Source organism: Macaca thibetana, chromosome 12, assembly GCF_024542745.1.
Source record: "Macaca thibetana thibetana isolate TM-01 chromosome 12, ASM2454274v1, whole genome shotgun sequence".
Classification (NCBI taxonomy): domain Eukaryota; kingdom Metazoa; phylum Chordata; class Mammalia; order Primates; family Cercopithecidae; genus Macaca; species Macaca thibetana.
Genome location: NC_065589.1, coordinates 73,441,185 through 73,467,011, shown reverse-complemented (window position 1 = coordinate 73,467,011; position 25,827 = coordinate 73,441,185). Strand labels below are relative to the sequence as shown.

General features: G+C 37.8%; 1 protein-coding gene across 4 annotated transcripts; it reads left to right on the top strand.

Moving 5' to 3' along the window:
- On the top strand, positions 1–24,618 carry BBS5 (Bardet-Biedl syndrome 5). 4 transcript variants are annotated; one of them, XM_050750463.1, is made up of 12 exons: positions 1–169; positions 2,798–2,880; positions 7,625–7,690; positions 8,369–8,418; positions 8,550–8,677; positions 13,115–13,250; positions 13,993–14,088; positions 17,735–17,797; positions 19,275–19,409; positions 23,066–23,149; positions 24,286–24,309; positions 24,464–24,618. In XM_050750463.1, exons 1-12 carry the CDS (start codon positions 111–113, stop codon positions 24,563–24,565), a joined length of 1,026 nt encoding a protein of 341 aa, XP_050606420.1. In that variant the 5' UTR covers positions 1–110; the 3' UTR covers positions 24,566–24,618. The 4 variants fall into 4 exon arrangements, with proteins under 4 accessions (XP_050606420.1, XP_050606421.1, XP_050606422.1 ...); XM_050750465.1 differs by lacking the exon at positions 1–169 and adding an exon at positions 227–501; XM_050750464.1 differs by lacking the exon at positions 17,735–17,797 and having other exon boundaries at positions 23–169.
- Positions 24,619–25,827: the final 1,209 nt, after the last annotated feature.

Here is a 25,827-nt window from a genome sequence, read left to right as displayed (position 1 = left end):
CGGCGCCCGCCGTAGACGTCGTGACAGAGGCGGCCCGTTGCCGTGGAGCTAGAGAGACGCGGCTGGGCCTCCACGGCTGTGGAGACTGCCCGCCGCGGGCCTTGTTCACCATGTCGGTGCTGGATGCGCTTTGGGAGGACCGGGATGTCCGCTTCGACCTGTCCTCGCAGTGAGTCTCCAAGATTCCCTAGGGGTCTGCAACCCTGTAGAGGGCGCCGCGGTGCGCGTTAGGGACCCGCGGGCGGAGTCTGCACCTCCGCAGCTCGCGGCCCTGGCGAGGGTGGGAGGCTTGCGCCGGTAGTCCACGCCTGGAGAGACCCCAGGCTATTTGGGCCACTGTGGCCCTCCCGAGGCGGGCGCCGCGGCAAGAGCGCATCTGGATTACACAGTTTTGGTCCCATACGACCTCCGGTCCCCCATCCTGGCCTGCGGGACGGATCAGGAATGTGAACCTGAGCACGACCGGGGCCACGCGGCGCTTGGTGTCCCGTATACACCCACGTGAGCTTGGGATTTCAATTTCATGGAAGGAGCGTAGGTCAGGAGCTCAGGAAACTAGGGTTCTAAAACTAGATGTGTAATATCGACACACAGTGTGGGCCCTTGGACAGAGGTCTTCATCATTCAAGCTAGAGTCCTCATGTCTGTAAAATAAGGGAGGTGGGAGTAGGCAGTCTTCAAAAATTCCTAACCACGCAAACTTTATGTCCTTGGTAAGCTTTCACTAGTTATTCATATAAATTACCAACAAGAAGGAGCCTTCTTCTGCAGCCTGTTCTTGGAAATTATCATACTTTAAATAGAAGCCCTGTTTTTGGAAAGTATCGTAAAGAGAAAGTGGATAAAAACCTCCTGCCCCAAAATCCAGGGCGGGAAATGCCGGTTGGCATTTCTAATACTAAGTGTTGAGAAACGCTAAAGCTAAGATTCCTGGATTAATTACATGGAGCTTCTTAGCTACTTCTTATAGCTCCTTATCATGGACCTCCCCTCCTTAGATGGAATCGTTCCTTATCATGGACCTCACCTCCTAAGATGGAAAAATGAAATATTGATACATTTCCCAGATTAAGTAGAGGCTAGATACCTAATGCTAACATGTTAGGCCTTTTAAGAAGAAGAAAGAGAAAGGAATTCGTAAAATTACGGACTATAGTAACATATTGCGCACAATCTATGACATTTTTTGTCTTTCTTGTAGGGTTCTTAATCCAAACAAAAGTCCGTTTCATTAACATTAGTAAACATTTATCAGTGCTTACTATGTGCTAGTTACTGTGCCGATAGCTAGAGACAGAAAATAATGGGAAATGATACTCTTATCCCCCCATTCTCATGCAGAGGATACATATAGACAACTACTATAATAAATGTGGTAAGTACCATTCTGAAAAAAAAAAGGAACGAAAAACTGAGACTCATAGAAACAGAACAATTTATTCTGCCTGGTGAAGTCCTTGAAGAATAAATATTCATACTATTTGAGCTGTTCCCTGAAGAATGGGCAGAGCCTTGTCAGGCTAGACAGGAGGCGAGTATTCCAGAAAAGAAAAAAATAATTAAGCGTTAGAAGCAGAGTCTTGGAGCTGTGACCTCATTGGCTAAAGGCAGGGTCTGCTGCAGAGAGAGGTTGGAGGTACAAATAGAAAGATAAATTAGCCAGATTGTGACATTTTCAGCGCAGGATTTTGGACTTAACAACTTCTAGGCAGCGGGAGGATATAGAAGGCTTTTAAGCAGGGAAATGATATGGTCATATCTGTATTTTCAATAGGTAATTGAGTTGGCTCTATGAAGAGTGTATTAGAAGGCTCTTTTAGATAGTTTGGTAGGTTTTTGGACACTGTCGAATCTATTCTATCAGTCAGCAAGCTGCTCTTGTTTCCTTTTGTCACCTGTATCTATTTATCTATTTGCCAAGTTCCGAAGATGCTTTTCATACAGCTTTTTTTTTTTTTTTTTTTTTTTTTTTTTGAGATGGAGTCTCCCTCTATTGCCCAGACTGGAGTGCAGTGGCATAATCTTGGCTCACTGCAACCTCTGCCTCCTGGGTTCAAGCAATTCTCCTGCCTCAGCCTCCTGAGTAGCTGGGACTACAGGTGCCTGCCACCACACCTGGCTAATTTTTTTTTTTTTTTTTTTTTTTTGTATTTTTAGTAGAGACAGGGTTTCACCATATTGGCCAGGCTGGTCTGAAACTCCTGACCTCATGATCCACCCGCCTCGGCCTCCCAAAGTGCTGGAATTAGAGGCATGAACCACCGCACCCAGCCCATACAGCTCGTCTTTAACCATTCCTTCCATAATTTTCTGATGTCCTTTCCTCTACTCAGAAACCTCTGAAGGTTCTCTCCTGTCCACAGGATAAGGCCTAAATCTATCAGACTGGCATTCTGAGTTCTCCATAGTCTGGTTCCTCCTTAGTTATCCAACAGTATTTCTCTCACTACCTCCCAATATGGTCCTTCTTTCCTAGCTTGACTAGCCTTCTCCCATGTCCTTACCATTTCTTATTCCTGGTCTTTAATCAGGACTCTCTTTTCTTTTCCTTTTATTTTTCAAAATTCAACACGTCCTGCCAATCTGGCTTACTCCAGATGGCCCTGATCACTCCAGGCCCCACTGATCTGCAGGTTCTTGAAGTTCTTGAAGACCTTATTTCTAAATACGTGAACATTTGGTACAGTATTATTTATGCTGTTAGCTGTTTTATGTACATATGTCTCTTTTCTCCCTAAATAGATTGTAAGCAGGTATAGTTGTAGCCGTAAAATTCAAACCTTTATATTCACCTTAGGCAAATGAAAACAAGACCTGGAGAAGTCCTTATTGATTGTTTAGATTCAATTGAAGACACCAAAGGAAATAATGGAGATAGAGGTGAGTATATTTTTAAATGTATTTTATATTCCTGGTTTAATTTACAAATGTTGAATCATATTAGCTAGAGAATATATGAAACAGCATCATTTGTCAGTGTAATTGTGAGAAGGGGAGAGTTAAATTCACATAAGACTTTTCTCAGATTTAAACAGAAGAAAGGATAGGTATTAAACATGTAGTTTGGTCATTCAGTAAGTCCTGGTTCTAACATTACGTTTATCCAACGTAACTGTTAAAACTCAAGTAGACCTGTTTGCAAGGGGCATTAGTTCTGACCATTGGATCTGTCTTTCCAAAAAAAGGATATGGGGTAGTGAAATATAAGTAGGTCATAGCTGCAGTACCTGGAGCCATGCTTCCTTTTTAAAAATTCAGGAGTAATGCACCATCAATCACCTCTGGTTGTCACCTAGACATGGATATGTGGGGAGCAAATTTAGTCCTGCACTGTGAAATCTATTTGTAGGTCAAGTACTAGAAAATCCTGTGAGACTTCTCTGACTGTCACCGAGGACCAGCACAGCTGGACCCTAGAGCCCCTCCCAAACCAAATCTCCCCAAGGTTGGCACTTTTAAAAGTCCAGCCTGCCCATAGCAGCTATCTGGAGCCAGTGACCAGTAGGTCTTGGAAGCATCATTACTTCCAAGGAAAAAAAATAGAAGATGTGGAATGGCAGCTTAATGTATCCAGCATATGTTTTAGGGGGAGAAGTTTAGGAGGGAGGGATGTAAACCTCTTATTAGAAAGGGGTAGGTGGGGAAATAGAGCATACTTCATTCAGGAAAGGAGGAATCAATAAATCATAGAGAAGGAACGGTAACCCTTATTGGCAGAACATGCTTACTGTAGACCTTTGAGTGGCTGCTTGCTTCCTGAGACTTTCTTCTGATCTGCTCTGGGGTGGCATGTAGGCAGCAGGCCCTGTTGTAAGCCTTTCTTCTCTGAGGGTGGTTCCCCTCAGAGACCTTATTTTTAAATGCATGAACTTTTGGTACAGTAGTATTTATGCTGCTGACTTTTATGTACATATGTCTCGAACTCCTGACTTCAAGTGATCCACCTACTTCAGCCTCCCAAAGTGCTGAGATTACAGGCATGAGCCACTGCTCCTGGCTAATGTACATATGTCTCTTAATAGAGACATATTAGATAGTAAATATGTCCCTAATAGATGGTAAGCAGGTATAGTGGTAGGTATAAAATTCAGACTTTTATATTCATTTTAGGCAAATGAAAACAAGACCCGGAGATTTTATTGATTGTTTAGATTCAGTTGAAGACACCAAAGGAAATAATGGAGATAGAGGTGAGGGTGGTTCCCCTCAGAGAAGAAAGGCTTACAAAGGGGCCTGCTGCCTACTTGCCACCACCTACAGGCAGATCCTTTTAGTGATTAGGGCCCATCCTTAAAGTAATGCTTAGATCATACTTCTGACAGGCTCAGATAAGAGTGGAATATGAAGATCTAGCAGCAAACAAGAAGTCTTAGTTTGTGCTTTTGAGGGTGGAATAATAATCCCAGCTATCAGGATGGCTGTATTTTGACAAAATCTGAATTAACTTGAGAAAGCCAAGAGAAAGTCTCATACAGATTGGCAGGAACTCTTAATAGAACATTTTTCGATTCTTCAGATACTCATTGAGTGCAGAATCCTGTACTAATACTTTAGACTAGGAAGGGCAGAAAGCCTCTCTGACCAGAAATCTCCAGTGCCTGAAATCCTACTATTAATAAAAATAGGCCAACTACACTGGCTCTTGCCTGTAATTCCAGTACTTTGGGAGGCCAAGATGTGAGGACTACTTAAGGCTAGGAGTTAGAGACCAGCCTGGGCAACATAACAAGACCCTGTCTCTACAGAAAATAAAAAGAATTAGCCAGGTGTGGTGGCGTGCGCCCGTGGCCCCAGCTACTGGGGAGGCTGAGGTGGGAGGATCACTTGAGCCCAGAAGGTTGAGGCTGCAGTAAGCCATGCTCATGCCACTGCACTCCAACCTGGGTGACAGTGCAAGACCCTGTCTCAAAATAAAAGTAGAAATAACTGTGTATGTGTGTGTGTGTACACGTATGTGTGTGTGTGTGTGCGCCAGACCTCAAAAACCTTTAGAAATTTTACAGGAGTACGCAGCACTTCTGATCGTTAAGGAGTTAAAAAATGGAAGGGGAATCCTGCCTTCTAGCCATCTCCTTCCCCTCCCTTTCAGCAGTTTGAAAATGACCAAGTTAAGACATTGCCAAGTTCAAGAGCCCCCTATGTTAAAACTGTATCCCAGAAGATTAGCACATTTAATCCATTTTCAACTGTTAGTACCCTGACTTGAAATTATCAGATTAGCTTTGCACACTGCTCATAGCTCATAGCCCAGTTATAGAGATAAAATGTTGCTTAGGTGTAAAATGGCATAAGGAAAACATAAACAATGTATCTATGATCAGAAAGTCAGTTATAGAAATGAGTTTGTAAAGGATTAAAATATTGTATTAAAAGGCTGTGTGAGAATAAAAGGGACAGCCATATTTCAGTGTTTGGGAGATTAGCAGAAACAGGGACAACTATATTTTGGTGTTAGGCAGGATAGAGAGGAAAGTCCCTGTCTGGAACACTGGGTTTGGAGCTGTAGGCTGGGGTTCTTCAGAAGAAAAGAGGTAGCATTAAAATCCTAGAGGTTGTAGGAGATATACCAAGAGCAAAGAAAAAGGCAAACAGAGGTGGTTGGTGGTTTTATATGGCAAACCCTTCCCACTCCATAATTTCTCCTGGGACTGACATAAAAATGTAAAAGAATCCATAGATGTCCTGGGCCCATGGCACATTTGTAGAGATAAAATATTGCCTAGGTAAAATGACATAAGGAAAACCGGTGTATCTATATTAAAAAAAAAAAAAAAGGTCAAAAATGAGTTTGCAAAGGATTATTTTTTAAATAACTGTTATTTGGGGAATGTTTATTGACAGTCACTGTTCTGAATCTTTTATATAAATGTAATCTCATTTAACAATAATGAAAACAGTAAAACAAAAAATTTAAAGTAGATGCAGTCATATTTATTTTCAAATGAGGAAACTGAGGAATAGAGAGGTTAGTTTACTTTTCCAAGGTCACGTAGCTGGGTGATGAACCTAACTGCCTACATTGATTCCTAAACTGGTAGGGTCATTATTCTCTGCTCAAAAATTTTTAGTCCTCCCTAATTCCAATCCTAAACCTCAGCCCCAACTCTACTGCCTCCATTCCTAATAGATCTAAGTCTGAACTTATTTGTCTAGCATTGAAGAACTTCTAGTATGTCCAAAAACAACTTTTATCACCTGTGCTGCTGTCTTCCATTTGTCCATCCAGGTCCGGCATTCCTCTCCACGCTTTTCCCCTTGCCCTGGAAAGATAACTGGTATAGAGTACATCTAAGGGTTCCTTGTACACTCTTGCTTCCAGTTGGAAGAGCTGTGGCAGAAGATCAAAAGGAGGCAGGAGTATGAGGCCTGGGTATTTATTGCCCTGGTTCCTTCCCAATGAAGGGCTAGCTGTGTTTTTCCTCTCAAAGCAGTCAGCTCCATAGGACTCTTGTTTCTTCCAGATTTCATGAACTGCTGCTCCTTCTTTTGTAAATAAACCTCAGTTATCTTAACTTGAGTGTGCCATCTGTTTTCCACTGGACCAATAACTGAAGGATACTATACCTAGTCTTCTATGATCTTGTGTGAACTTTATAATCCAGCTATGCTGGGTTACTTATTGTTTGTCAAACATATTCTGTAATTTTCCACAATCTCCCTTGAGAATGTGTTCATCTTTTTTAGAGCCACATTTGCTATCCAGTTTCACTCAAGTATTCATACAGACCTCGTTTCTCTGATTTTAGACATTGTAGAGGTTTTCAGAAATAGTATAATCTGGCTGGCTGTAGATTACTCATAAAAAGAATTTTATGATTGTAATTTGTTGGTGAAATAATGTGTTTAAACAAAGTGAGTCTTATTATTTCAGAATATCTCAAAGCTATGATAATATGCTAATAATTGTATTGTACATCTCTAATACACCTAGTATGCCATTCTCAAATTTATTGTTTTTTTCTTGGAGCATCAGTAAGGGATCACTATTGTACAGGACACATTTTGAGAAATGAAGTATCTAACTTTGTATTTCAGTGTATGAACATCAGTCTGATGCTAAGATCAAAAAGTGTAAAACCTTAAATAGACTTCAGCCTGACCATAACTTCTTAGGAACAAAATAGTTTGCTCACAGCAAAATTATGTGTATAAATATATGGTTCATTTAAATGAGAACTGCTAAGAAAGTACTCATATAGCAAGGATTAGTGTGTGTGAGAGAGTTCTTTGAAAAGTGTGATTTCAGTGAATAGCTGTGTAATTATCCTATATTCATTCTCAGTTGTACACATATGACTTGCTGGGACCCAGAACAGCTTCTACCAAGACAAAAAAACTAGTACACAATTCTTTCCTCAGTCAGTTTGAGTTAGAGCAAAGCTATTGGCAGAGAACATCTGTATCCCTTATATAACTGTCAAATTTTGTTTCTCTGGGATTCTGAATCATATATTGTATACCTTATATAGGTTGGATATGCACAATATTTTCAGTTAATAAATATATGAAAAATATCTGAGTGTTGCTTCTGGTACTGGGCCAGAAGTTCCATAACCACCTCATTCAGTGCTGCAAAAATGAGTTCTTATTTAAGTTAACCTATTTTTTGTCTGTGTGCTTTTAGGTAGACTCTTGGTAACAAATTTAAGAATTCTCTGGCACTCTTTGGCATTATCAAGAGTCAATGTTTGTAAGTATCTTTGTTAGATAAGTCTGAAGAAAAAAAATCCTTTGTCAAGTGAATTTGCATGGTGCCTTTGATACCAAAGAAGTATGTAGAAATCTTAAGTTAATAAAAATACAAAACCTTCAGAAATCCTAGACATCATAATGCAAACAAAATTATCCATTATTATTTTGGTTTGTCCATTTTGTGTCTTGGACATATGTGAGATTAGGCCTTTAACCTTGGTTCTTGTTTTTTGATTATTTTTGAGAACATGCTATCCCTTGTTTTGATTAATCCCAAAGAAGGAAGAAGCTCTAATAAAAGTATAAGCTTTTCATTGTGTCAAATTTTGTTTTGCTTATTTTTTAAAAGTATTTTAGATTATCCAGCTAGGCTTGTTCTTTTTTAGTAGTAGTGCTAAAACTTTCAGTAAAGAATGCTGCAGAGGCTTTAGGGATGAAGACTTCCTTTTTCCTGTGTTATATTTTTATGTGTTCAAAGAGACAGAATTGACCCTCTAGTTTTTTTAATTATTTAAATTTATAGTTATTTCTGTAAAACTTTTAAAAGTTTATTTCTATATATGTTTAATTTTTTAAACTGTCAAAAGTTCTGTATATACCTATTTTTTTTTAAGAAAAGTATTTTTTCTCAGTGTGCCGTATCATGCTCTTTACATTCTTTGCTTTTGGATTTTAGCTGTCGGTTACAATTGCATATTGAATATTACAACAAGGACTGCTAACTCTGTAAGTCTAAAAAATCTTATTGAAATATATATATATTAAAGAAAATAGATATTTGAGGTCGATGTTTGTTTTCACTATAAAGGAGAAATTGCTCTTAAAATCTGAACTTTTAAATAAATTTGTCCTTACAGAAATTACGAGGCCAAACTGAAGCTCTTTATATACTAACAAAATGTAACAGTACTCGTTTTGAATTTATATTTACAAATTTGGTTCCTGGAAGCCCTAGACTTTTTACTTCTGTGATGGCAGTACACAGGTATAGTAATACTTTATGGATTATTGGATATTTTTAGTTTATGGTTTTAGACTGCAACAGTCCCCAACCTTTTTGGCACCAGGGACCAGTTTCATGGAAGACAGTTTTTCCACGGATTGGGTGAGGGTATAGTTTCGAGATGATTCAAGTGTATTACATTTATTGTACTTTATTTATATCATTATTATGTATTCACCATAATGTAGAATCAGTGGGAGCCCTAAGCTTGTTTTCCTGCAACTAGATGGTCCCATCTGGGGTGATAGGAGACAGTGACAGATCATCAGGCATTAGATTCTCATAAGGAGGGCACAGTCTAGATCCCTCGCACGTGCAGTTCACAGTAGGGTTCGCATTCCTATGAAAATCTAATGCCGCAGCTGATCTGACAGGAGGCAGAGCTCAGCTTTCCTTGCTCACTCACCCCCTAACCACTCACCTCCTGCTGGTTCCTAACAGGCCACTGACCAGTACCCCTCTATCGGTGGCCCGGGGGTTCGGGACCCCTGTTGTAGAGAATAAAGCTTACAATGTGGTACCATCTTCCTCCAAGCTCTGTTGTAAACATCAGAAAGATATTGAGAAGAACATGTTTTATTATCATTTAATAAACACTTTGAAGGTATTTATAAAACACATAAAACTACTGAAGATTCATTAAAAACTTCTACCGGATTAAATTAGCTACCAAGGTAGGTAAAGTGAAATAAAGAATTCATTCAATATAGCTAAACAAGTTGCATAATTAATTACTTTAAAAGATTATTTTTCTAGTAGGTAGAAGGCATGTTTGAGTGTTTTCCCCGAAGAGTTTTATTGGTATTTTGGTTTGTTTTAGGTTAGTAGCCTTTTTTTTTTTTATAATAGAGGTAGTGTCCTGCTTTGTCACCCAGGCTGGAGTATAGTGGTGCAACCATAACTCACTGAAGCCTCAAACTCCTGAGCTCAAACGATCTTCCTGCCCTAGCCTCCTGAGTAGCTAGAACTACAGGTGTGCACCACCCTGTTCTGCCAGTTTTTTAAATGTTTTTCTAAAGCCGGATGTGGTGGCACACGCCCGTAATCCCACCACTTTGGGAGGCTCAGGCGGGTGGATCATTTGACTTCAGGAGTTCAAGACCAGCCTCACCAACGTGGTGAAACCCTGCCTCTACTAAAAATACAAAAAAATTAGCTGGGCATGGTGGTGCATGCCTGTAATCCCAGCTACTCAGGAGGCTGAGGCAGGAAAATCACTTGAACCAGGGAGATGGAGGTTGCCGTGAGTTGAGATCACTGCACTGCACTCCAGCCTAGGCAACAGAGTGAGACTCTGTCTCAAAAAAAGAAAAATTTTTTTTTTTTTTTTTGTAGAGACCGGGTCTCACTTTGTTGTCTAGGCTGGTTTCCAACTCCTGGGCTCAAGTGTTTCTCCTGCCTTGGCCTACCAGAGTGCTGGGATTACACATGTGAGCCACTTCACCCAGTCTGTTTTGTTTTTATATTTTTTCTTCTTGTTGTTTGCTAAATTCTTTTTACTACCTCGGCTTTTTTTCTTTTTTAAACCAGCCCTAAGTGCTATGATTTTTTTTTTTAAGCTTTGCTAAGATGACAGGATATATACACATGTATGTGCATATATGTGTGTATATAATTGTGTATGTATGTGTATGTATGTGTGTATTTGTTTAATTTGTATTTGCCAGTGAAGTTGACATTTTTCATATATTTTGTGTATTTTTTGGCTTCTTATAAATTTCTTAATTATGCCCTTAGCTGTCATATATATTGCAAATATTATTTTTAGTTTCCTAGTTTATTTGATTTTTAATTTTATTGATGTTTTGATCTATATAATAGTTTAATTTTTAATTAAGATATAATTCACATAAAATTTTTCATAAAATTTACAATTTTAAAGTATACAGTTTGATAGTTTTAGTATATTCACAGTGTACTGTTCAACTATTGCCAAGATCCAATTCCAGAATATTGTCATCACTCCCAAAATAAACCCCTTACCCATAGCAGTCATTCCCCATTCCCTCCCCTCCACAGCCCCTGACAACCTCTAATTTTTTGCGTCTCTATGGATTTGCCTATTCTGGAAATTTCATTTACATGGAATCATATAACATGTGGCCTTTTATGTCTGACCTGTTTTACTTACACAGTGTGTTCAAGGTCCATCCATGTTGTAGCATGTATCAGTAGTAGTAGTAGTTCATTCCTTTTTGTAGCTAAAGAATATTCCATTGTATGAGCATACCACATTTTGTTTATCTGTTTATGAGTTGATGGACATTTGGGTTTTTTACTTTTTAGCCATGATGAATAATGTTACTATGAACATTTGTGTATAAGTTTTGTGTCAACGTATGTTTTCAGTTCTCTTGGGCATATACCTAAACCTTAGCTCTTTATTTCACTTAAAGAAGTACTGTGAAATGAAAAGTTCTAAATGGAATATGAAGGGAACAGAAGCTGCTTGTCTTTAATAGTATTAAAAACACTATGCGCTTCTCCAAAAAAAAAATTTATAGCATAAATAGTTTCCATTTCTTCCACTGGTTAAGTATTGATGATAACAGCACTAAAGAAAATTAAGATTTACAAGCAGAGTGCTAAAATTCTGCTCTTTCACAATTTATATATTAGAAGATTAATTAAAATAAAAATTAGAAGTTCAACATTGAATATATGAATCTGTTGTTATTAAGGCTAAGAAAACTTTACTTTTGTTAAATAGGTAACTTAGCCTGTTTATGTGAAATATTAAAATTAATCAAAAGTTAATCAGGGTTTCTGTATTTATTATCAATAGACATTGAAAAAATTATAGGGATTGGCCGGGCGCGGTGGCTCAAGCCTGTAATCCCAGCACTTTGGGAGGCCGAGACGGGCGGATCACAAGGTCAGGAGATCGAGACCATCCTGGCTAACACGGTGAAACCCCGTCTCTACTAAAAAATACAAAAACCTAGGCGGGCGAGGTGGCGGGCGTCTGTAGTCCCAGCTATTCGGGAGGCTGAGGCAGGAGAATGGCGTGAACCCGGGAGGCGGAGCTTGCAGTGAGCTGAGATCCGGCCACTGCACTCCAGTCTGGGCGACAAAGCGAGACTCTGTCTCAACAAAAAAAAAAAAAAAAAAAAAAAAAAAAAAAAGAAAAAATTATAGGGATTTAATTCTCTTTCTCTCCCTCCCCCTCTCCTTCTTCCTCCCTCTTTCTCCCCCTCTCTCTCCCCGTTCTTCTCTTCCTCCTTCCCCCTTCTCCCTTTAGGGTCCCTTTTGGAATCAGTACAGATTCATTCTAGTTTTCTGTATGGAGGTAGATATGAGCATGTTTTCAGGTTGCAGTGAGAAAAAGTAATTGTTTTGTTTTGTTTTTGTTTTTGTTTTGAGACAGTGTCTCACTCTGTGGCCCAGGCTGGAGTACAGTGGCGCAATCTCAGCTCACTGCAACATCTGCCTCCTGGTTTCAAGCAATTCTTCTGCCTCAGCCTCCCAAGTATATGGGACTACAAGTGCATACCACCACGCCTGGCTAATTTTTGTATTTTCAGTAGAGACAGGGTTTCACCATGTTGGCCAGGCTGTTCTCAAACTCCTGACTTCAAGTGATCTGCCCAGCTCGGCCTCCCCAAGTGCTAGGATTACAGGTATGAACCACTGTGCCTGGCTGAGAAAAAGTATTAATAATTGGATGCCTGTTTATGTCCTTTGAAAAACAAGGAAATGAAGAAAAGGTAGCATTTTGATAGAAAAAGCAATTTCCATATGTATTGAAAAATAGGGGCCAGGTGCGGTGGCTCACGCCTGTAATCCCAGCATTTTGGGAGGCTGAGGCGGGCAGATCACGAGGTCAAGAGATCGAGACCATCCTAGCCAACATGGTGAAACCCCGTCTCTACTAAAAATACAAAAATTAGCCTGGCGTGGTGGCATGCACCTGTCGTCCCAGCTACTTGGGAGGCTGAGGTAGGAGAATCACTTGAACCTGGAAGGCAGAGGTTGCAGTGAGCCAAGATTGTACCACTGCACTCCAGCCTGATGACAGAGTGAGACTCCATCTCAAAAAAAGAAAAAATAGGTTATTGAGATAAAATATGTAAATAATAACACTAAAATGACAAATTCTACAAAAAACTGTAATTACCAGACCTTATTAAAAAGAAAAATATAGCTGGGTGCAGTGGCACATGCCTATAGTCCTAGCTACTCTGGAAGCTGAGCCAGGAGTATCACTTGAGCCCAGGAGTTTGTGCCTGGCTTGGGCAAGGTATTGAGACTTTGTCTCTATAAAAACAATTTTTAAAAAATAAAAATATTAAATTTATCATAATTATTTGAGTAATGTTCATAAATATTAACAACTGTATATTTTAGTAAGTAAGTAAACATAACCCAAGAAAATCACATTTTCAGTTCAGATTGTCTTTTGTTTGTTCTTTTTCACAGAGCGTATGAAACTTCTAAAATGTATCGTGATTTTAAATTAAGAAGTGCACTAATTCAGAACAAGCAACTAAGACTGTTACCACAAGAACATGTATATGATAAAATAAATGGAGTATGGAATTTATCCAGTGATCAGGTACTGTGTAAAGAACTCGTGAACCTTTTGGGAGAGTGTTTTGGTAATCATTTTTCCATTCATCGTTGGATTTACGTAGTCAGTTCTAATTGTTAAAATTAGCATTATAGGAAAGCATATTATTTTTTGATAAGTACAAGTTAGGTTGACAATAACATCCCTATTTTCAATTCAATACAATGAAATACCTGATAATCCTGGAATGTCTCCTTAATTAATGAATCAAAAACTCCTGGTGCTATGCTAGGTGGTAAAGATCTAACTATGGAACAGAGTAACTCCACTCCTATCCTTATAAAGAATACAATCTAATGTGGATTGTTGGGGGCTGTTACATATGTTTTGTTTCTCTCTCTTGCCACAACTCCTTTGCCTTCACCTGTCCAAGGTTTTTATTGATAATTTTAGTAAGGTCTAACATTTAGACACTGTGCTAAGGGATTGATTTACATGGGATATTTAATCAGATCTCCATTTTACATTTGACAAAATACATCAAGGAGAAATTTCCCTGTGGTCAGACAGTTGGTAGGTACTAATGGTTTAATGATTAGGCAGCCTGACTCCAGAGTCCAGGCTGTCAGTCATCTAATTGTACTGCCATCGATGAATGATGAAGTCATTGATACTCAACTTTGGTATTTCTTGCTGCTGTAAAAATAAGTTATTCTGGTGATTAGAAAATTAAGAATAGGTATCCAAAAAAATGATCATTTCTGTATCTCATTGCTGTCTTTTACAGGGCAATTTAGGAACCTTTTTTATTACCAATGTGAGAATTGTATGGCATGCAAATATGAATGACAGTTTTAATGTCAGTATACCATATCTGCAAATTGTAAGTACATACATTTTGATGACCTTATTTTAACATAAAATAAATATTTTTGTTCAATAGTTAATTGGACTTTTAGGATTAGAGGAGTTCTCTCTTCCTTTTTTAAGTGGTAGCAGTTATTAGCTGAGGGCATATTTTAAAGATGTTGATAATTTACTATGAAATATTTCAATGTAGAAAAGATCCAATTGTACTATATTCCAGAGAAGCAGCACCAACTTGCTATTAGAAGAGAAATATACTGGATTCTAAAAATTTCAATAGTTATACAGAGTAAGGTGTCTTAGATTCCATCCAGAGGGCTTTAATTATTAAAGTTTTCTGTAACTTTTTCATGAGGCAGGTGTGTGGTGCTTCCTTGGCATAGCTTTAGCACACTGATCCACAGTTTTTCTTGGCTCTCTTGTCACTTTCTGCTCTAAAGCTTTTAAAAGCCAGAAGGAATTTATTAATTCTGCAAATGAACTGCTTTCATTGTATTTAGATACAGAATGTAATGCAAGCTGGATTCATACCACAGATTTAGTGAAAGGAATCAAGATGATTTTTTGTGATAATACTTTCAGCTTAAGTTCAGTTAAAACTGTTAAAATCCGGCTGAGTTTGGCAGCTCATTCCTGTAATCTCAGTACTTTGAGAGGCTGAGGCGGGAGGATTGCTCGAGGTCAGGAGTTCGAGACCAGCATGAGCAACATAGCTAGACCCCTTCTCTATTTTTTTTAAAAAAACAAAACTATTAAAATTCAAAATGAGAACTGACTATATCTGAGACCAGTTTGTTTTGAGAGTAGGTAAAGATAGTTCTTTGCACTCTGCTGCTGCTATGATAAATAAGTGACTCAGTGAAACAAACTGTAAACTTCAATCCACTAAATAATTTCATTTTATATGAAGAAACTACTTACAGAATTCTAGAACAAATTAGATGGAACATAAAAATAGTTAATGAAAATCTCATGAGGTTATCCTGTGATAATTGCCCTTATTGTAGGATATATAGTCTTAAGACTAAAGAGTTTTATTAATATTTATTGAGTAGACAGAATGTATGTGATACCTGGAAAATACCATTTTTAAGAAAAGAATTCCTGGCCCATGAGAAGAATAATTCTTTTCAAAATATTCCCAACCCTATCTTTGGCTAAATTATTTGATTTCTGAGTTTCTTTAAAATTTCTGACAATTCATTCATTTTTATGCCAAATTTTGAGTACCTACTCTGTGCCAGGTGCTAGAGACACAATCATGAAAATCATGAACCAGTATACAGTTCCTGCCATCAAGGGGCTTTCAGTCTGATGGAGAAAAGCAGCATTTTAAACAGAAAGCCATAGAATCTCATAGGAAGAAAATTATTTCTTGCTATCAAAAGAAACATAAGAATTTATAATCAAGGCTGGGACAATGTAACAAAATCTACATAGGTATTTGACAAATTGGTGTTTGTATTGCTATTGCTTTTTTATATTGCATTAACGTGTTACAGCTTGCCTAACCTAACTTCTATTACACTGAATAATTATTGAGTAGTAAACAACCTTGTGCTTTCTGTTCTTTTTGTTATTTAAGAATAGAATTGCCAAATATGGCCTCTGGAATGAATTCAGTTGGCCCAAACAACTTGCAATCTGATATCATCACAGTCTGTCACTGCAGCAGTCAGTCTAACTTCAGCTCTACACCTCAGCCATTACCCTGACCCCACTCCTATAGATATTTATATCAGCTTCTTGCCAGTTTCTGTCTTACCAGCCTGTGTCACCCACAGACACCTAGTTAGATTACCTGTTGAAAGCCAGAATGCCAGTGTTCTGTGATTCTTTTTTTCTTTTTATAGACAGGGGTCTTACTCTGTCACCCAGGCTAGAGTATAGTGGCATGGTCTTGGCTCACTGCAACCGCCACCTCCCAGGTTCAGGTGATCCTCTCACCTCAGCCTCCTGAACAGCTGGGATCACAGGCGTGCACCACCATACCTGGCCAATTTTTTTGTAATTTTTGTAGAGACAGGGTTTCACCATGTTTCCCAGGCTGGTCTCAAACTCCTGGACTTAAGCAGTCTGCCCACCTCAGCCTCCCAAAGTGCTGGGATTACAGGCATGAGCCACCGCCCCTAGCCAGTGTTCTATGATTCTTAACTGGGATTGTATATACGCTTGGTGGGGTGTAAAGTAGCCCAGGTGAAAGGCCAGGTTTTCATAACAATTATCATCAAAGCCTTTCTTCTTTTTCTTAGTCTGTTTCTCAAAGTTGCCTGTCTGTCTAGAAGCATGGCATCCCATCATCACCTGCCAGATTACCCTTCTCTGGGCTTTCGGTCTCCTGGTCATAGTGTTAGGTCCTCCGTGGTTCTCCCGTACCCTGCCAGCAGGTACATTTTCTGTCACTTCTACAGGCCCTACCTGCCATTCTGCATCTACTCTCCCCTTCTCCCAGGCCACTGGTGTCACCGCCTATCTTCCGCTGACCAAGCTTAGTCCTCACATCACATTTACCAGTTGATGTTAATGACACTTGATCTATCCCAACCTTCCTTGATGTCTAGTGATAAATATTCAAACTTTTTTTTAAAACTTAAATAGAATGGAGGTTCTTTTAAGAATGTAGCCACCTATGATGGAAGAAACAGAAGGCACATGTGACTTTAACAAACTAACCTAGCCTTAGGAGCTACAAAAGACACTGGCTTACCAAAACTGAAAGATTCCTAGCCTTTTGTTTAAAAGTTCAGACTGGGCACCGTGGCTTATGCCTATAACCCCAGCACTTCGGGAGACTGAGAAAGAAGGATTGCTTGGCCGGGCGCGGTGGCTCAAGCCTGTAATCCCAGCACTTTGGGAGGCCAAGACGGGCGGATCACGAGGTCAGGAGATCAAGATCATCCTGGCTAACACAGTGAAACGTCGTCTCTACTAAAAAAATACAAAAAAAAATACTAGCCAGGCGAGGTGGCGGGCGACTGTAGTCCCAGCTACTTGGGAGGCTGAGGCAGGAGAAGGCTGAGGCAGGAGAATGGCGTAAACCCGGGAGGCGGAGCTTGCAGTGAGCTGAGATCCGGCTACTGCACTCCAGCCTGGGCGACAGAGCAAGACTCCGTCTCAACAAAAAAAAAAAAAAAAAAAAAAAAGGATTGCTTGAAGCCAGGAGTTCCAGACCAGCCTGGGCAGTGTAGTGAGACCCCTATCTCTACAAAAAATTAAAAAGTAGCTGGGCATGGTGGCACATGCCAGTAGTCCTAGCTAATCAGGAGGCTGAGGTAGGAGGAGGATCCCTCAGCCCAGGAGTTTGAGGCTGTGGTGTGCTATGATCACACCATTGCACTCTGCCCTGGGTGGCTGAATGAGACCTAATTAATTTAATTGTCTCTAATTTTTAAAAATGTTCACTCTCTGGAAGTGAGAAATATTTGAGTCAGGGAATTTTGTGCCTATTTCAGAGATGTCTTTCTTGCGTTGCCTCTTAAAAGTTTGCCACCTATTTTCAGTCTTGTTTCTTTTATTTGATCTCTGTGGGGGTTTAATGAAGGAAGGAGGAGAATTCTGTTCTTTAGATTATGAAAAGTAAATACTGTGTAAAGTTTAAAAACTGAGTTAAAGAGTCACTATTCAATTAATAAAAACTTGCATGTTTTTCATTTTGTATCTAGCGTTCAATAAAGATTAGAGATTCAAAATTTGGTTTAGCTCTTGTCATAGAAAGCTCTCAGCAGGTAAGATCTTGTTTATTTTTATTAATCTTTGATTTTTAAAACTATGTGACAGTCTAGATTTTTAGTTTTACTTGTATAGTAATCAGTTTACATCTGAGAAGAATATTAGCTTTAATATGAAGTTATATATGAAGTGTTTGAAGTCATACAGAAATTGTCCCCAGAGGAAGAATCCTGCTTATGCATTTTTGTTGGACAGACATGATCATTTGTGATCATCACTTATTAATGACAGAATCAAATCATTGTGCTGAGGGCTTTTCATGCATTGTCTCAATCTTTACACAACCCTATGATACAGCTACTATTTCTCCTCCATTTTATAGTCAAGGAAACTGAGGCTTTGAGAAGTTAGGAACCTTACCCATGATCTCACAGCTAGTAAGTGATGGGGCTAAGCTGTGATCTCAAGTCTGACTGATTTACCAAGACTGTCTTTGAGAAACACAAACATATATTTGTGTACACACACGATTTGAGGTCTTACATTCTCACACACACATTATATGCTATTTATAACCTGCTGTGCTCCATTATGCCAGGTTTTTGCAGAAATGCATTTAAATAAAACATGCTGGTCTCATGGTAGTGGTTTTGACTGGCTAAAATTTTAAATACACTTTTTAAAAGTGATTTATAAAATTACTTATCTACCTTCTAAATTTAAACATGAATGTCTGCTTATTCCTTTCCCCTGGCCTACAGCTGCCATTTATTGAGTATTTACTCTGTTCCAAGAACAGTACCAAATGTCATATATATGTTTCTCTTATTTAATATGACAACTTGATAACCATTTTATGGTTAGAAAATTGAAGCTTAGAAAGGTTAAGGAAAGTTTCTAAGTATCCTATAGCTAGTGAATTAGTGGTAGAACCAGAATTTGAACATAAAAGCATGAGCTCTTAACCCAGAACATATACTCTCATCTATTACGGTATGCTACTTAGTTTTTTAACACTCCTCTCAAAACACTGTATCATGGCCCAGTTTCTTTCCTAATTCTTCAAGGAGATAGCCTCAGATGGCCCGTTTCCTTTCTTCTTTTCATGTAGTCTGTTCCTTTTCAAGGCCTAGTTCAAGAAAAACATAGTTCCCTTGGCCTTCACAGTCTACAGTGTATTTTTTAAATCTTGAAAGGTTACCTTTGATATTTCAGATGAACTTATATTTGGATATACTTCAAAATAAGCCTGCATTGGGGGAGGAGGGGTTCAGGTGAGAGCAAGGTTACAGATGAAACAGAGTTGGCCACGTGTTGCTGCTTCTTGAAGCTGGATGATGGCTCCATGGAGGCTCCCTTGTGCGCTTCTGTGTTTGTGTATGTTTGAAATTTTTCATAATAAAAAGTTTAATTGAAAAAATAAACTTATGTATTATGCTCTAAAATAAGGACAATTTGAGCTATAATTTATCTTATACTATGAATACTGTTCTTCAGACTTGTTGGATTTTTTATTATTATTTTATCTTGTAGAGTGGTGGATATGTTCTTGGCTTTAAAATAGATCCTGTGGAAAAACTACAAGAATCAGTTAAGGAAATCAATTCACTTCACAAAGTCTATTCTGCCAGTCCCATATTTGGAGTTGATTATGAGATGGAAGAAAAGGTAATTTGTTGAGTATGTGAAATAAAGTTTGCATTGCTTTTATGCAATCTATAAAATTCAGATGTAAATACCACTGTGCACATTTTGAACTGTGTTTAAAATGGTGAATATACAGATTCTGCCCAAGTGGGCACAGCTCCTGGATTATCACTAATTGGTACCTACCACCTGTCTTCTAGTTGGCTGCTTCATCATTCATTCCTGCCCTCGATACCTGCCCTTGGAGGTGGGCAGCCACCTAAGTAAATTTCCATGTGCAATGCTCCTCTGATACAGACAGACTTGAGTCTCTCACTCTGTCAGATTTTTATTTTATGTCAGCCCCCTATGAGCATGGACAAAACTTACAGGCCTCATGAATACCATCTTCTTCCTTAGTACTCCACAATATAGCAACTCCAGGAGCAGGCTACATCAACACGGCCTGCATCCATTCCTGTTGATCCGTACTTCTGCCATATCAGTTATGAAATATTTTGCATATCCTGCCCACATGTCTGCTCTTTGTCTTCTTCATTATTTCTTTCCCGGTTGCTGCTAGTATTCCCTGCTCTCCAGGTACATGAGCTCTCTTTTGGCTTCACTTGTCTCTCCAGCTGGGACCCTCATCATCCAGTCTATCAGTTGTGTCCTCACTACCCACTCCATTAGAGGTGTCCTTTGTTACTTATGTTACTGTCCACTCTATCACCAGTACTCTTGCTAGAGGCGCTAACTCTGATGTACTTGCTGTCCCCTCTATTGTTGGTGCCCCACACTGTCTGCTCTATCACTGGGACAGTCACTGTCCAGTCTGTCAGAGGTGCCCTTGCCATTTGCTCCACTGCCATTGTCCTTGCTGTCCTCTCTGTCCTGGTCCCACCACTGATCACTCGATTGTAGACTCCCTTGCTGTCTGTTCTTTTACTGGCACCCTCATTATGCACTCTATTGTTGGTGCCCTTGCCGTTTACTTTATGATCGGTGCCCCTGCTGGGGCTTCTTCGCATGCTGAGCCATGTCACAGCCATTAGTTGTATCACTCCTTCTGCTCTTGGACTACAGCATGTGACTTTAGTGAGGCCCTTGTTGCCTGGTAGTGCTCCTTGTACTTAATTTTTTCCCTCCCTGTCAAATTCTATATATTTGTCCTTCTAGCTAAAACTTGCATCTGGGTTTCTGACATTGTATTACATACACTATGTATTTCATCATCTGAACCATCCTTTCTTTTTCTTCCCAACATGCTCTTCTTTCAGCAGTCTCCCTTTCACTCTGCCTTCTCTGTATATTCCTTGGTAATATCACCTGCTTGTTCAGCTTCTTCAACTTGTACTTTTGTGGATGACTCTAGATCTTTCCTTCTGACCTTGACATATTCTTTCAGCTTATGGTTCCAAATACCCTTTAATATTTTCATATAGATGAGCATCCCAAATGACATTAGTGAAATTTCTTATTTCAGATTTATCTTAGTAATTTAAATAATTATGCAAGTCAATAAGATACACTAGGACTTGGATGAGCATCTCAAACTTGGCATACCTAAAACTGGCCTCCTCATCTTTTTCTCAAAAGCAGCAACCTGCTGATTTATTGATTTGTTTACTTATGTTTTTGGCACTGTCAAAGTCAGCTGCACTGAAAACTTTGAAGTATTCCTTCATTTTTCCCATTATCTTATTTTACACTTTCAGTTATACCAGTCTCTTCCCTGTTTCTAGCTATTTTTCTTCTTTGTAAAATAATGTTACAGAACAGGCATGGTCCTTAGAACCTGACTTTCAATCCCAGTTTCATCATTTATTTGTGATCCTAAGCAAATGTGAGCTTCAGTTTTCTCAGAATTGATATAGGGCTAGCCACGGTGGCTTAAGCTTATAATCCCAGCACTTTGGAGCAGCTGAGGGGGAGAATCACGTGAGGCCAGGAGTTTGAGACCAGCCTCAACATAATAAGACAACATAGTGACACCCTGTCTCTACTAAATTTTTTTAAAATTTTAAAATTTTTAAAATTTAATTTAAAATTTTAAAATTTAAAAACTTTTAAAATTTAATTTAAAATTTTAAAATTTTAGATTTTAAATTTAAATTTAAAATTAAATTTAAAATAATAAAAATTAAATTTTAATTTTAAATTTTAAAATTTTAAATTTAAAAAAAATTTTAATTTTAAATTTTAAAAATTAACCAGCTGTGGTGGTGGCCCGCCTGTAGTCTTAACTACTCAGGAGGCTGAGATGGGAGGATTGCTTGAGGTCTGGAGTTTAAGGCTACAGTGAGCTATGATCATGCCATTGCACTGCAGCAGTGACCTATCTCTTAAAGCAAGACCCTCTCTCTTAAAAAAATAAAAGAGAAAAACAGACATAATCTTTCTTAGAAAGTTATTGATCATGTCCATTAAATGCCTGGCACATGGGAGATGCTTGACAGGTTAGTTCCCCTACCCATTCTCTAAGTTTCGATTGTTCTCTTCTCCTGTTCTTTGACCCCAGTACATAATAGCAGCTAGCCATAATAGCTCACTGTCTCACCTCATGTGACTTCCTACTCAAATGCCATCTCTTCAGGATCTTCCCTGACTGTTCTTCTAAAACAGCAATTCCCATCACTTTATTCTGCTTGCTTACTTTCTCTCTCTCTCCTTCCTCCCTTCCTTTCAGAATTAATCAGTCTCCTCCACTATAAGTGATCTCCATGAAGTCAGCGGTTTTTGTCTGTTTAATGGCTATATCTCCACCAGTCAAAACTAGCACATAATAGTGAATATTCATAGTTGTTGGATGACTGTGTTAAATATCTGCTGTTTGTCATTCAGTGCTCTAAGCACTTTATATGCACCATCACATTTAATCTTCCCAATGATACTGTGAGGTGTATTATTATTATTGTTATCCCGCAGTTAAGGAGACTGAGGCTCAGTTAATTTACTTGCACATAGTCACACAACTCTGAACGTGGTTGAAACACTAAGGCTATCTTCAGCTTTGTTATAACTGCTTTTTGTAGGTTGAATCATATGATAGTGTTGATATTTTATCATTTTGACATAAAAAATGGTAGTTTCTTATGGTTCAACATAATATTTAGTTATCGGTCATTGTGTTTTATCTTTTTCTCTACTCAGTAAATTATAAACCCTTTGTGTTTAAGGGTAGGATTTTATAACCCTTGTTAGTACTGGCATATTACCTAATATAACAAAGGGGATATTCAAATATTTGAAAAATGAACAAATAAATGTTAGTTCTACATTTTATTCTTTACCTTTAGAATATTCCATAAAAATATTAGTTCTTTTACTTTTCACAAATTCTATATAATGACTATTCTGAGGAAAACTGAACATTTGCTATTATGCAAAACTTAGTTTTTCTAAACAATGTGAAAGAAACTGAAAGTCAACTCAGAGTTTTTTCTTTAAAGATATCTGAGTATTAAGTATGTGTAAATTTCTCTCTCTAGTTCTTTTCATGATATTGACTTCAGATATGAAAGCCTAGGTTTACTTGATTAGTTTTATTACTCAAGTTAGTTTTTTAATAAAACGTGAATTATGCCATGATTTTTATAGACTTTAGTAGTTTGTAATTGTTATTTTAAAAGTATTTGCAGTTCTCATGGTGCATTTAATATTGTCTCTGATGCATTTTAACATCTGCTGATTTTCAGCCCCAGCCACTTGAAGCTCTGACAGTCGAACAAATTCAAGATGATGTAGAAATAGACTCTGATGATCACACGGATGCTTTTGTGGTGAGCATCACAAAGGAGAGCATTAAATTTCTTAAGGATTTTATCTCAGTCTTGTTTAATAAAATAATAGTGTAAGTGTATGAAACACCATATAACTTGAGATTTTGATGGTATCTTATACCTGAGTTTGAAGATAATATTTTTAGTGAGGGATTTCTTTTGTGACAATAACTTTTAAATTACCAAAATCAGAAATACTTTGAAGCCAGGCACTGTGGCTTACACACATGTAAGCCCAGCACTTTGGGAGGCCGAGGCAAGCAGATTGCTTGAGGATAGGAGTTCAAGAGCAGCCTGGCCAACATGGCAACATGGCAAAAATCCATTTCTATAAAAAAATAAAAAAAAGGAAATAAATACTTTGAAAACTTAGTTATTCAGCGGATTTTAGGATTTTAGATATGTAAAGTTTTTTCATACTGTGAATAGAACATGTTAAATATTGTTAATTAAGTTAATTTAAAATCTATACTTTCATTAATTTTTATGAAATGTTCATCTGTTATTTTATAGGGATCTTGTTTTGAAAAGGACATGTATTTGAACAATAGCCTTCCTATTTCCAAATTGGTATCATTTAACTTATAGCCAAAATAATAGTGCTTTCTCCATTCTATGGCTATTAATCTGACTAGAATACCTGTCTGGTAACAAATACTTTGAAACAAAGGTGTGAAATTAGTATAAAATAATTATACTACTACCTCAAACTATATTCATTTGCTGACACATTGAAGTACTTGTTTTGTTTTGCCAGTATTATCTTCTAAACCAAATGTAGGGAAGAAATTGTATAGCTTCTAAGTCGTTCTTTTTCTTTTTTTTTTTCTCTTTTTTACCTGTTTCTTGCCATATGACGGTTAAGTCATTCTTTTTTATCTCCTTTCAAGTTAACAATGCTAATCATACATTACAAAGCACATTTTTTACAACTTAAGATGTAACTCTTGTAAACATTAGCAGAGTGAATTCTGCTACCAGCATTGTAGAGACAGATGAAAAAAACATTTCACAGTAACAGAATGTGAAATACATTTAGTTATAAAATCATTCTGCAAATTAAGTACCTTAGCCCACTGATCTATTAGAATATTATATGTCCAGTTTGTGAAATAGAATTTTCTTTGTCTTTATAGGCTTATTTTGCTGATGGCAATAAGGTAAGGACATTTATTTTACCTACAGTATATGAAAAAAGTTTCTAAATTCCAACATTTCGCATTCACAAACTTATGTGAAACCTATTTTTTTGTTTTTTTCCTCTTCCTTGCCCACCTTCTCTATTCCCATCTTATCCTCCTGTCTCCCAAAAAGCAACAAGATCGTGAACCAGTATTTTCAGAAGAACTGGGGCTTGCAATAGAGAAATTGAAGGATGGATTCACCCTACAGGGACTTTGGGAAGTAATGAGTTGATTGATCTTGAGTTGAGATGGATTTCTATTAAAGATATCTCTAGTTTAAATATACTAGTCACCTGCCATAAGTCATGGAATAGTTTTTATACTTACAGCTTTTATATTTAAAACTTGTAAGAGTTTTTTTAATGATTGAGGAAAAAGTCATTTAGAAAACTTCAGTTTTCTAAAAATTATATTTAAAATTGTCATCAAAATGTACCTAGTTTATAAATGTTTATTTTGTACTTAATACCTGTAAAGTCTTAGTTTTCAGATATTAAGTGACTGTATCATGTTCGGTTTAATAAAGAATTTATGCAGTACCATTTAACGTTTTGAAAGTATTATTTAAAAGAAAAAGACTATTCTTATGGAATAATCAAAATTCTGCTTTCTTAATTGTAAAAATCTGGTTTAAATATCCCATGGCTCCTGGCCAGGCATGGTGGCTCATGCCTATAATCTCAACACTTTAGGAGGCCGAGGCAGGCAGATCACTTGAGGTCAGAAGTTTGAGACTAGCCTGGCCAACATGGTGAGACCTGTCTCTACTAAAAATATAAAAATTAGCTGGGCGTGTGGTGGGCACCTGTAGTCCCAGCTGCCTGGGAGGCTGAGGCATGAGAATCAGTTGGACCTGGGAGGTGGAGGCTGCAGTGAGCTGAGGATTGCACCACTGCACTCCAGCTTGGGCAACAGAGCAAGACTCCGTCTCAATAAATAAATAATCACATAGCTCCAAATGTAAACCAACTCTAATACAAATTGTAATCCTTAAACCTGTCATTTTTGTAAAAACTAAAAATTACAACTAACTCTGAAATATATCAACCCCCCTTTAAAGTGTTTTGGATGCTATTTTGTAAGAATTTCAATGTAGTTTTGGCAAGAAGACATTTACTCTGTAAGAAAATAGTTTTGTTTATTAGCTTTCTCTTTGTATTTATTGAAACTTCTTTGAATTTTCAAAAATAGGATATTATTTTTCTCATTTCTTGGTTAGCTAAGACTTGTTGACTTCTAGCATCATTCAGTGTTTTTGACCACTGTTTCCATGTAAAACACATTGTAAGAAATCTTTTTCAAATAATTGAAATTAGCCAAAGGAGCCCTCTTCTTCCAGACGGAAAAGTTTGTAAAAACATTTAAAATAAGATGCAACTCTGTATACAACCATAGACATACAGTACAACCAAGTACTAACCTAAGTTTATTAAAAATCAACAAAAGCTACAAACTGGTTTCTTCATTTAAATGGAAAAGGATTTCTACATTTTA